The 13,300-nt window shown below is 46.0% G+C and overlaps 1 protein-coding gene across 1 annotated transcript in view; it reads right to left on the bottom strand.

Annotated features, from left to right (window-relative positions):
- FAM3B (FAM3 metabolism regulating signaling molecule B) overlaps positions 1-13,300 on the bottom strand; it is a 60,510-nt gene that overhangs the window by 20,646 nt on the left and 26,564 nt on the right. The window contains exon 3 of the mRNA XM_042237379.1: positions 9,883-10,006. Coding sequence (XP_042093313.1) covers positions 9,883-10,006 — 124 coding nt within the window. The remainder of the gene's footprint in view (positions 1-9,882; positions 10,007-13,300) is intronic.

Raw genomic sequence — 13,300 nt, 5'->3', positions numbered from 1 at the left:
ATATGCTGTCTAGGTTGGTCATAGCTTTTCTTCCAAGGAGTAAGTGTTTTTTTAATTTCATGACTGCAGTCACCATCTGCAGTGATTTTGGATCCCCAAAAATAAAGTCTGTCAATGTTTCCACTGTTTCCCCATCTATTTGCCATGAAGTGATGGGACCAGATGCCAAGATCTCTTTTGAATGCTGAGCTTTAAGCCAACTTTTTCACTTTCTTCTTTCACTTTCATCAAGAGGCTCTTCAGTTCTTTGCTTTCTGCCATAAGGGTGGTATCATCTGCATATCTGAGATTATTGATATTTTTCAAGGCAATCTTGATTCCAGCTTGTGCTTCATCCAGCCCAGCGTTTCTTATGATGTACTCTGCATATAAGTTAAATAAGCAGGATGATAGTATACAGCCTTGATGTACTCCTTTTCCTATTTGGAACCAGTCTGTTGTTCCATTCCAGTTCTAACTGTTGCTTCCTGACCTGCACACAGATTTCTCAAGAGGCAGGTCAGGTGGATTGGTATTCCCATTTCAGAATTTTCCACAGTTTGTTGTGATCCACACAGTCAAAAGCTTTGGCATAGTCAATAAGGCAGAAATAGATGTTTTTCTGGAACTCTCTTGCTTTTTTGATAATCCAATGAATGTTGGCAATTTGATCTCTGGTTCCTCTGCTTTTTCTAAAACCAGCTTGAACATCTGCAAAGTTCACGGTTCACGTACTGTTGAAAGCATTACCATGGACATTGGCAAACTCTGTTCTCTCCATCTATACCAATGGTTCTTCTTCTTTTTTTTAATTGAAGGAAAATTGCTTTACAGAATTTTGTTGTTTTCTGTCGAACCTCACCATGAATCAGCCATAGGGATACATATATCCCCTATCTTTGAACCTCCCTCCCATCTCCCTCCCCATCCCACCCCCCTAGGTTGAGACAGAGCCCCTGTTTGAGTTTCTTGAGCCATATGGCAAATTCCCATCCACTGTCTATTTTACATACGGTATTGTAAATTTCCATGTTACTCTTTCCATACATCTCACCCTCTCCTCCCCTCTCCCCATGTCCATAAGTCTATTCTCTATGTCTGGTTCTCTGTTGCTGCTGCTACTGCTGCTAAGTCGCTTCAGTCGTGTCCGACTCTGTGCAGCCCCATAGACAGCAGCCCACCAGGCTCCGCTGTCCCTGGGATTCTCCAGGCAAGAACACTGCAGTGGGTTGCCATTTCCTTCTCCAGTGCATTAAAGTGAAAAGTGAAAGTGAAGTCGTTCAGTCGTGCCCGACTCTTAGCGACCCCATGGACTGCAGCCTACCAGGCTCCTTTGTCCATGGGATTTTCCAGGCAAGACTACTTGAGTGGGGTGCCGCTGCCTTCTCCGATGCTGCCCTGTAAATCGGTTCTTCAGTATTGTTCTTTTCGACTTCATATGTATGTGTCAGAATATGATATTTATCTTTCTCTTTCTGACTCACTTCACTCTGTATAACAGGTTCTAGGTTTATCCACCTCATCAGAACTGGCTCAAATGTGTTCCTTTTTATGGCTGAATAATATCCATTCTGAGTGATACACAAGATGGTCAACACTGAAATCAGATTGATTATATTCTTTGCAGCCAAAGATGGAGAAGCTCTATACAGTCAGCAACAACAAGACCGGGAGCTGTCTGTGGCTCAGATCATGAACTCCTTATTGCCAAATTCAGACTTAAATTGAAGAAAGTAGGGAAAAACCACTAGACCATTCAGGTATGACCTACATCTAATCCCTTACAATTATACAGTGGAAGTGAGAAATACATTTAAGGGACTAGATCTGATAGACAGAGTGCCTGATGAACTATGGAATGAGGTTCGTGGCATTGTACAGGAGACAGGAATCAAGACCATCCCCAAGAAAAAGAAATGCAAAAAAGCAAAATGGCTGTCTGAGGAGGCCTTACAAATAGCTGTGAAAAGAAGAGAAGTGAAAAGCAAAGGAGAAAAGGAAAGACATAAGCATCTGAATGCAGAGTTCCAGAGAATACCAAAGAGAGACAAGGAAGCCTTCCTCAGTGATTACTGCAAAGAAATAGAGGAAAACAATAGAATGGGAAAGACTAGAGATCTCCAAGAAAATTAGAGATACCAAGGGACTATTTCATGCAAAGATGGGCTCAATAAACAACAGAAATGGTATGAACCTAACAGAAGCAGAAGATATTAAGAGGAGGTGGCAAGAATACACAGAAGAACTGTACAAAAAAGATCTTCATGACCCAGATAATCACGATGGTGTGATCACTCACCTAGAACCAGACATCCTGGAATGTGAAGTCAAGTGGGCCTTAGAAAGCATCACTATAAACAAAGCTAGTGGAGGTGATGGAATTCCAGTTGAGCTATTTCAAATTCTGGAAGATGATGCTGTGAAAGTGCTGCACTCAATATGTCAGCAAATTTGGAAAACTCAGCAGTGGCCACAGGACTGGAAAAAGTCAGTTTTCATTCCAATCCCAAAGAAAGGCAATGCCAAAGAATGCTCAAACTACTGCACAATTGCACTTATCTCACATGCTGGTAAAGCAATGCTCAAAATTTTCCAAGCCAGGCTTCAGCAATACGTGAACTGTGAACTTCCAGTTGTTCAAGCTGGTTTTAGAAAAGGCAGAGGAATGAGAGATGAAATTGCCAACATCCGCTGGATCATGGATAAAGCAAGAGAGTTCCAGAAAAACATCTATTTCTGCTTTATTGACTATGTGAAAGCTTTTGACTGTGTGGATCACAATAAACTGTGGAAAATTCTGAAAGGGATGGAAATACCAGTCCACCTGACCTGCCTCTTGAGAAACCTGTATGCAGGTCAGGAAGCAATAGTTAGAACTGGACATGGAACAACCCATTGGTTCCAAATAGGAAAAGGAGTACGTCCAGGCTATATATTTCATCATGCTTATTTAATTTATATGCAGAGTACATCATGAGAAACGCTGGGCTGGATGAAGCACAAGCTGGAATCAAGATTGCCGGGAGAAATATCAATAATCTCATATATGCAGATGACACCACCCTTCTCGCAGAAAGCGAAGAGGAACTAAAGAGCCTCTTGAAGAAAGTGAAAGAGGAGAATGAAAAAGTTGGCTTAAAGCTCAACATTCAGAAAACTAAGATCATGGCATCTGGTCCCATCACTTCATGGCAAATAGATGGGAAAACAGTGGAAACAGAGACAGACTTTACTTTTGGGCTCCAAAATCATTGCAGATGATGATTGCAGCCATGAAATTAAAAGATGCTTACTCCTTGGAAGGAAAGTTATGACCAACCTAGACAGCATATTAAAAAGCAGAGACATTACTTTGCCAACAAAGGTCCGTCTAGTCAAGGCTATGGTTTTCCAGTAGTCATGTATGGATGCGAGAGTTGGACCATAATGAAAGCCGAGCACAGAAGAATTGGTACTTTTGAACTGTGGTGTTTGAGAAGACTCTTGAGAGTCCCTGGGACTGCAAGGAGATCCAACCAGTCCATCCTAAAGGAGATCAATCCTGGGTGTTCATTGGAAGGACTGATGTTGAGGCTGAAACTCCAATACTTTGGCCACCTGATGCGAAGAGCTGACTCATTTGAAAAGACCCTGGTGCTGGGAAAGATTGAGGGTGAGAGAAGGGGACGACAGAGGATGAGATTGTTGGATGGCATCACCGACTCAATGGACGTGGGTTTGGGTGAACTCTGGGAGTTGGTGTTGGACAGGGAGGCCTGGCGTGTTGCAGTTCATGGGGTCTCAAAGAGTCGGACATGACTGAGTGAACTGAAACTGAATATTCCATTGTGTATATTGAAAAGCAGAGACATTACTTTGCCAACAGAGGTCCGTCCAGTCAAGGCTATGGTTTTCCAGTGGTCATGTATGGATGTGAGAGTTGGACTGTGAAGAAAGCTGAGCACCCAAGAATTGATGCTTTTGAACTGTGGTGTTGGAGAAGACTCTTGAGAGTCCCTTGGACTGTAAGGAGATCCAACCAGTCCATCCTAAAGGAGACCAGTCCTGGGTGTTCATTGGAAGGAATGATGTTGAAGCTGAATCTCCAGTACTTTGGCCACCTCAGGAGAAGAGCTGACTCACTGGAAAAGATCCTGATGCTGGGAGGGATTGGGGGCAGGAGGAGAAGGGGATGACAGAGGATGAGATGGCTGGATGGCATCACCGATTTGATGGACATGAGTTTGAGTGAACTCCAGGAGTTGGTGATGGACAGGGAGGCCTGGCGTGCTGCAATTCGTGGGGTCGCAAAGAGTCGGACATGAGTGAGCGACTGAACTGAACTTTCCCAGGCTTCAGGGTTGAAGTCTTTCTTCCTTTTGGTTTCTGCCCTCCTAAGGTTGGTCCAGTGGTTTGTGTAAGATTCTTTTAGGGTGAGATTTGTGTTGAGTTTTTGTTTGTTTGTTTTCCCTCTGATGGTCAAGGTTGAGTTAGATGGTAATCCTGTCTGTTGATGATTGGGTTGTATTTTTGTTTTGTTTTGTTTAGATGAGGCATCCTGCACAGGGTGCTACTGGTGGTTGGGTGATGCCAGGTCTTGTATTCCACTGGTTTCCTTTCTGTGAGTTCTCAGTATTTGAGACTCCCTAGAGTCAGTTCTCTGGTGGTCTAGGGTCTTGGAGGCAGTGCTCCCACCCCAAAGGCTCAGGGCTTGATCTCTTTTCAGGAACGAAGATTCCACAAGTGGTTTGTTATGGCATTAAGTGAGAATAAAACAAATATCCAAAAATGAGAAACCAAAGATGAACTGCTGACAAATGGCAGTTAGAAAACCGGCAAATAATAATTAAAATAATGAAATATACACATATACATATACACCCATGAGCAAAGAGAAAACAGTCCAACAAAAATAAAGTACAGTAGATTGACCTAGCAAACAAAGAAATAAAAAATTATATTTACCAGTTATAAGAACAAAGCTAACTAAAGCACAAACCGGAAAACAAAACTAAAGCAAGGTGCCAAGTGGGAAATAAAGCTATGAAAAGAAAAGTAACAAATATGTTGAGAGGAAAGGAAAGAAATAAAAGATAGAATAGATATGCAAAGTTAAATCGAGGTAGATGAAGAAGATTTATATACATTAAAGATTAACTTAAAGGGGAAAAGAACAGTAAGAAAGCCAAACAAAGGAATAAATGTAGAAAAAATAATAACAGGTTTAAATATTTTAAATTGAAAAAAGAAATCAAAAAAAAAAAAAAAAAAAGGAAAACTCCACAGAACTGCAAAAGCCCAACATAGAGACAGAGGTTTATAACAATAATAAAAAATATGACTGAGGAAAAAAAAAAAGCTCAAAAGCTTAATTAGATTTCATAGTGCCGATAAAATCGGCAACTCCAACAGAGGGGGGATAAAAGAGAAAAAAATCCAAAAAGTCTACAGAACAAGTGAAAACATAATAATAGACTTTTTTTTTTTTTTTTTTGGAGTCACTTCTGTCAAGAATCCTTTCCTTCGCTTGGAGTTATAGTCCACCTCTCCTCCCTAGAATGCCCTTCAACACTGTGCTGATCTCTGGACCTGCTGTGGGGGCAGCTCAGATTCTAATCTGGTCCTACTCCTGTGTGCTCTTGCCTCAGAACTAGTGTGTTTTCTTTTGTGGGAGCTCTCAGTGCCCTTTTATATATTTCATAGAATTAATCTGCCTAGTAGATTGTGTGGATTTTATCTGCAGCTTGTACAGCTGGTGGGAAGGTTTTGGGTCTTCTTCCTTAGCCACATTGCCCCTGGGTTTCATTTGTGGATTTATTTCCACCTCTGCATGTGGGTCGTCCACTGGGGTTTGCTCCTGAGGCTGCCCTGGAGGACTTGGGTTTGCCCCTGTGAGGGCCAGGTGTGGAGGTCGTGAAGCTGCTTGGGTTGCAGGGGTTCTGGCAGCACCAGGTAGCTCAGGGGAGTTGGCGGCTAGGGCAGCAGGAAATACAGTGCTCTAGAAGGGTATGGCACCCAGTGTTGGCCAATACGCTCCAGTATTCTTGCCTGGAGAACCCCACTAGCAGAGAAGCCTGGCCGCCCACAGTCCACAGGGTCACAAAGAGTCGGACACTACCAAAGCGACCCTGTGCACATGGATGAAAGACTTTTTTTGCCTGTGGCAGCTCTGCCCCAGTGAGAGTTGAGCATGAAGGTGGTGCAGCTGCTTGGCTTGAGGCGACCCTGGCAGCGCCAAGTGTGGAGGGACACAGACTGTCTCCATTGCAGGAGTTATGGCCCTATCAGAGTCTTTTTTCGAGCCTCTTGTAGCTGGCGATCAGAAGGCCTCTTTGGCCAGTGTTTCTCCATAACTCTGCCCATTCAGATACTTAGAGGGCTCCCTCGCCTGGGGTCCTTCTCTGTTGTTAGGTGTATCAGGCACACAGAGGGGGCCCCTCTGACTGGGGTCCTACTCTGTAAATCGGCGCATCAGGCACTTATAGGAGCACCATGGGTGGGGTCCTGCTCTGTAGTTCAGCGCATCAGCGTTTGACAGGCCAGCCTCTCCATTGTTCACCTGCCAGTGCTGGCGTGGGGGGAGAGAGAGGCTATGGTGATGGCTCCACCCACTGTGTGTGACTCAGCAGTATCACCTTGCTCTCATGGCTGCCCGGCTTTTCTCCACAAGCATTTCCCACCACAGTCTCTCCCCTCACATCCCCTCAATCGATCTCTCCGAAGTCATCAGCAGCCCCCGCCCCGGGATTGCTCCACAATCCCTAAACTCCAGCTCCTAGCCGCTGTCTTCCAGAGGACCTGCGTCCCAGTCTGGGGTATGTATGGCTGTGGCAAGGACTGTCTGAGTCTCATTCCATTTAGGCTGCCGCAGATCAGCTGTTTCCCTCTCAGCCCTAAATTTCTCTCCTCTGATGTGGGGATCGGACCCCTGCTTCAGTCCCCCACCCGCCGAGGTCCAGCCCTACTAACACTCCTGTTTTTCCCCATAGTTCCTTCATGCTACTGAGTTTCGCGTGGTTCTATATATTCTTTTCCACTGGTCAGGCACTCCTGTCTGCTCTCAGCTGGTGTTCTGCATGCACTTATGTGTCTGAAGGTGTGTTCCTGATGTATCTATGGAGAGAGATGTACTCCACGTCCACCTACTCCTCTGTCAGCTGGTTCTCTCCTACACCAGTGGTTCTTAACGGGGTGGGGAGTAGGATTATGCCACCCTGGGGACATGTGACAATATCTGGGATGAGTGCTGTTGTCATAGCCAGAGGGAGGGGGGAAGGCTCTATGGCTCCAGTGGGTGGAGGCCTGGGGAACTGCCAAGCCTGCAATGCCCTGTGTGGCCCCCACTGCACAGAACCAGCAGGCCCTTGTGTCCATGGGGTTGAGGTGGAGAACCCTGAACTGTGATGTCAGTTTCTTGGGCAGGAGCCACATGTTCCACGTCAGGGTCCCTCCACTGAGTGCCTCACCCCAGGGGGTTCATCGGTGGATGAAAGTTTGTCAGTAAACTGTCTGGCAGAGTGAATGGGGCTTGGAGAAGGGATGGACCTGTAGAGGGGCTATTTCTACCCAACTCACAAATACTGAACAAAGGATACACCAGGACTGAGTAAGGCGTGTGGAACTGAATCTGACCCCCTCTCTGAGCGTGCTGCCCACTCCCTGATGGACGAGGTGTGTGCAGAGACAAGTGACTGAGAAGGAGGGAGGAAAATGCGGACGAGCCAAGTGCTCTGGGCAACAAGCAACCAACAAAGAAGGGAGGGTGGGCCTGGCTTTCGGGGAATTGGTGGGATGACTCCAAATGACCTGCTGCTCAGGATTAGGAGCACTCAGTTTCTTTTATCTGCAGTAATCACTTAATCACCCAAATCATCCTTAAGTTGGGTGTTGTGGGTTACCCTGTGTTCCCTCAAAGTTCAAATGTTATACTAATCCTAAGAACCTCAGAATGTGACTTCATTTCGATACAGGACCTTTAAGGAGATGACTCATTTAAAACAAGTTCTTTAGAGTGACCCTAATCCAATATGAAACAGCCTCTTGATGAGGGTGAAAGAGGAGAGTGAAAAAGCTGGCTTAAAACTCAACATTCAAAAATCTAAGATCATGGAATCTGGTCCTATCACTTCATGGCAAATAGAAGGGGACAATGTGGAAACAGTGACAGATTTTATTTTCTTGAGCTCCAAAATCACTGTGGATGGTGACTGCAGCCATGAAATTAAAAGACACTTGACCCTTGGAAGAAAAGTTATGACAAACCTAGACAGTGTATTAAAAAGTAATGACATCATTTTGCTGACAAAGGTCCGTCTAGTCCAAGCTATAGTTTTTCCAGCAATCATCATTTATGGATGTGAGATTTGGACCATAAAGAAGGAGCATTGAAGAATTAATGCTTTCAAATTATAGTGTTGGAGAAGATGCTTGAGAGTCCCTTGGACAGCAAGGAAATCAAACCAGCCAATCCTAAAGGAAATCAACCCTGAATATTCTTTGGAAGAACTGATGCTGAAGCTGAAGCTCTAATACTTTGACCACCTCATGCGAAGAATCAGCTCATTGGAAAAGACCCTGATGCCTGGAAAGATTGAAGGCAGGAGGAGAAGGGGGTGACAGAGGATGAGATGGTTGGATGGCATCACCGATTTAACGAACAGGAGTTTGAGCAAACTCCAGGAGATAGTGAAGAACAGGGATCCTGGTGTGCTGCAGTCCATGGGGTCACAACAAATCGAACATGATTTAGCAACTGAACAACAACAGCAATCCAATATGAATGGTGTCCTTTCAAAGAGGAGAAGTTGGGACCAAGACACAAGCAGGGAAGGCAATGTGAAGGCCCAGGGTGAAAATGGCATCTGCAAGTCAAGGGAAGAGCCTGAGACAGACATTCCCTAGCAGCCCCAGAAGGAACCAGCCCTGGCCACACCTTGATCTTGACGTTTGGCTTCCAGAGTGTGAGAGAATGAATGTCTGTTGCTTAAGCTGCACTGTCTGTGTACTTTGTTATGCAGCTCTAGCCAGGAAACACGCTGGGCTAGGACAGTTCTAAGTGCCAGGGATTAGTGGGCTATTAAGGGTAAGGCAGTTGCAGGGAACCTGGACTGAGTTGAGCAAGGGGTGTGGGCTGCAGGGAGAGATGACACTGACTTTATTCCAGGAGGGTGAGACTCAAAACCCAAATGCAGGACAGCTATGTCCTGAGTTTTGGTGTTTCCCTGATTTTGAAGGGCTAGAGTACAAAATATATACTGAAGTTTGTGCTGTGTGTGTGCAAGTGTGCTAAGTCGGTTGTGTCTGACTCTGATCCTATGGACTGGAGCCTGCCAGGCTCCTCTGTCCATGGGATTCTCCAGGCAACATGCTGGAGTGGGTTGCCATTTCCTTCTCCAAGGGATCTTCCTGACCCAGGGACTGAACTCCCATGTCTCTTACATCTTCCGCATTGACAGGTGGGTTCTTTACCACTAGTGCCGCCTGGGAAGCCCTGAGTTTCGTGCTGACTGTTATCAAATGGAAGCCCAACATGTGGCACATAAAACCACGAGAGACAATCCACGTGTTTCCACCCCACCGTGGGCACAGCGGGCTGTCTCAGCTCCCCTCCGACACCCCTAGCCTCTGCCTGAAGTCCAGGACATGCCCTTCTCTCCTGGGACAGGCTTGCTGCCTAGTCAGTTTCAGATTCTGCCTGCAATGCAGGAGACCCAGGTTCGATCCCTGGGTTGAGAAGATCCCCTGGAGAAGGAAATGGCAACTCACTCCAGTATCCTTCCCTGGAGAATCCAATGGACAGAGGAGTCCATAGGGTCAGGAAGAGTCAGACACAACTGAGCGACTTTCATTTTCACTTTTCAGCCTCAGAGAAGGCAAACAACCACGCGGGGGAGCTAGGCTTTCTTTTCTCGCACTGATACTTACATCTCATCCTCAAAGCAGATCTTGGCGTATTTGTCCCTGCCACCCCCGCTGAGCAACCGGTAAGCGTAGGTGTCTGCAGGACACGGGGACCAGTGGTCACATTTTTGCCTTTTTGGGGTTGGGGCTGCAACAAACAGGAATATAACAGTTAGCACCACACAGTATTGATCAGGAGAGGTCACTGCTTGGCCATGAATGGCAGTTTGTCCGTCCCATGACTTCATATTGGCAAATCTCAGGAGTGGTAGAGGGCTTCTCAGGTGGCTCAGATGGTGAAGAATCCACCTACAACACAGGAGACCTCGGTTTAATCCCTGGGTTGGGAAGATCTCCCAGAGGAGGGAATGGCCTCCCATGCCAGTAGTGGTAGAGGAAAACTGGGAAGATGTGAAGCTAATTGAACATGCTTTTGTCTTCAAATAGCAAATATGCAAAAGGAGGGGATGCTGAGCAGGCGGAACCATTTAAAAGGAGTTGGGAATCACTCTTAGTTGTTAAGCGTGCTGGTGAACCAACCAGTAGCCTATGGAACATCTATCCAGCTTCTGAATTTACATACCTGAAACACACACACACACACACACACACATTCCTGACCACTGTTAGTCTTGCCCCCAGGCCACAGGTGCAAGACCTTGTACCAAGGCCAGAAGTAGAGCCCAGAAACAAGGTCACCCCATCGCTGCCAAAAGCCACCCCTTAATCCTCATGAACAGGCTTTCTGACCCCATATTAGGCAAAAATGCCCTTCCCAGTGCTCACCCTAACCAATCAACTAATGCCACCCTTCCAGCAGGAATTTTCTTTGTCTTGAGGCTACAAAAATTGGCTACTAACCCACGAAAGGGGTCGGCTCTCCCTGGTCTGTCAGGAGGGATCGGCCTGCTAGCTCGCAGCACCCACATTATCTCTGCTCTTTGGTCTGTATAAACTCACTCCCTTCTGAGATGCTCTGTCTGGAAACTCTTTTCCAACCCATGTTCGGACTGCCTCCACAACACCACTCTGGCCCTGGCTGACCCCTCTCCTTTCCCTTAAGCCTGAGACACTGCGGTTTTCTGCCTGGGCTGCTATGTCAGTGGTGGCAGGCCCTGGAGATGTCTTGCCCAGCAATAGAGGGCAGCAGTAGGGGAGGGTGGGGTCAGCCAGCCCTGGGCACTACCTGCATCTCCCACTACTGGGTGCCTGTTGCCATCACTTGTGTCTCCCTCCTTTCACAGGTATGGCTATCTGTCATCACCCACAGAACCCAGAGTCTTGTGTTGGGCTCAAATTGTAATCCTGAGTCTCCAGAAAAAAAAAAATCAGAAAATGCTCCCACTCCTCCTGTTTGAGTGGGGACTGCCTTATGGATCCCTCCAGTGCTCTTCTGTTTCATCTACCTGAATGAAAGCTCGGCCGGCAGAGTGGCTGGGAAGCTCTGCTGGGGGAGTGAGGACTACCCGTGAGTGCTGTGATGGCTGAGTGCCATGGGGCTGAGCTGGACCAGGGCTGAGCTGCTTGGGGATCATGGGGATGCTGGTGCATGCCTATTCCTGGTGCCCAGGAGGCCACAGCGTTCTTGGGGGGAGTGCACCCCAACATCGCACTTAGCTCTTCACATCTTTCTTCCCCTCACTTGCGCTACCCCCATCACCAAAGCTCCAACCCACCTTGCACTGTCCAGCTTGCCCTGTTTTATTTTCTTTTGCTTAGCCCTCATCACTGTTTAACATCCCGTAGTTTCTTTTTCAAAAGCTTCTCCGTGAGGACAAGGATGTCATCTGCTTATTTTCACTGCACCCCCAGCACCTAGTGGGTGTGCAGCACAAGACGCTGCTCCATCAACATGTTGAACAAATATGTAATGGAGCAGGACCCTATGGGGGTCTTCCTGGGCCAGATCCCCACCCTCCCCCTGGCCCCAGAGTCCTCTGCCTGCCTCTTGTCTGTAGAAAAGCTTAGTCTCCCAGGACTCCCCAGATCCACAAAAGCCTGACTCAAGAATTAATGATCAAAGGTATGTGATTGTATAGTGACAAAAGTAGCAGTTGGGCCAGGAGAATTGGTGACAGTTCAAACAGTAAATCAGCCAAATGGCAGTGACAGAATCTTTAGTTCCTCCCTGAAGTACACAACAGGGGTAACAGTGTCTCATGCACGTCACTGAGTTGTTTTACAGCTTCTAAAACCACCACCAAAAGGAAGAGGTTAACTACCCAATGGCCACTGTGTGTGTTTTAAGTTGCTTCAGTCGTGTCCGACTCTTTGTGACCCTATGGACTGTATCCCACCAGGCTTCTCTGTCCATGGGATTCTCCAGGCAAGAATACTGGAGTGGGTTGCCGTGCCCTCCTCCAGGGCATCTTCCCTGCCCAGGAATTGAACCCACATCTCTTACATCTACCTGCACTGGCAAGCAGGTTCTTTACCACTAGTGCCACCTGGGAAGCCACCCGACGACCATTCGGAGCATGTATATTCCAGACCTACTGGAGCCTCAGGAGTGACTACGTTAATCCCTGGTACCCTGCCCTGTTACCTCACTATCAGCCAATCAGAGAACTGTGCAGAAGTTGAGCATGTATTCTAAGGCTCTCTCTCTCATGTTGCCTTTAAAAATGCTTCCCTGAAACCCACCAGGAAGTTCTAGTCTTTTGAGCACTAGCTGCCTGGACTCCTTGCTTTGCACCTGGAATAAACGCTGTACTTTCTGGTAGTACAACCCAGTGTCAGCAGATTGGCTTTACTGCAAGAAGGCAAGCATATCAAGGTTTGGTTCGGTAACAAATGAATGGACATCTGGCCCTTTGATGAGGCAGAAACCTGTACTTACTTTGGCAGAAAACTCAGAGCCATTGAACCTGTTCCCCCACTACAAAAGGGATGAGCAATCTGGAGTCAGGGCTTTCTGTACATGTGCTACAGCAGCTCTGGTTTGCTGTTAGTAATAACAAAGGACCTTGGGATTTTATCTTTTTAAATCTAATTTCCGAAGAAAAAAATTGAAAGTAATAGAAAGGCAAAAAGAAGGGAAAAAGTCTTATGTATTATTCTAAGTAATCATCACTGTTTTTCTTCTGGACTTTTCTATGCCTGCAGAGGACATCTGCAAAGTTGGAAAACATGGATTAACAATATATAAACAGTTTATCTATAATATATATGAACATATATGTTACCTTACTTACATTTTCATAGATTATAATATACTAAATACATTTTTTCTTAATCTCCAGTTACCTAAATTTAAAGCAAGTTGTCCAACTATTAACATGTGAAAGTGCTATAAATACTGTATCTTCTCAATGTTTCTCGGTTTTGAACATGAAAGTGTATTTATTTTAGTTTTTAAAAAAATTAATGATAATGCTCATTACTTTGAATTCAGGGGTAGTTTATCTAAAAACACACTGAGCATAATATTTAAAACTGTAAC

Source organism: Ovis aries, chromosome 1 (assembly GCF_016772045.2).
Source record: "Ovis aries strain OAR_USU_Benz2616 breed Rambouillet chromosome 1, ARS-UI_Ramb_v3.0, whole genome shotgun sequence".
NCBI lineage: Eukaryota > Metazoa > Chordata > Mammalia > Artiodactyla > Bovidae > Ovis > Ovis aries.
The sequence above is the reverse complement of the archived record's forward strand: the minus strand, read 5'-3'. Positions and strand labels throughout refer to the sequence as shown.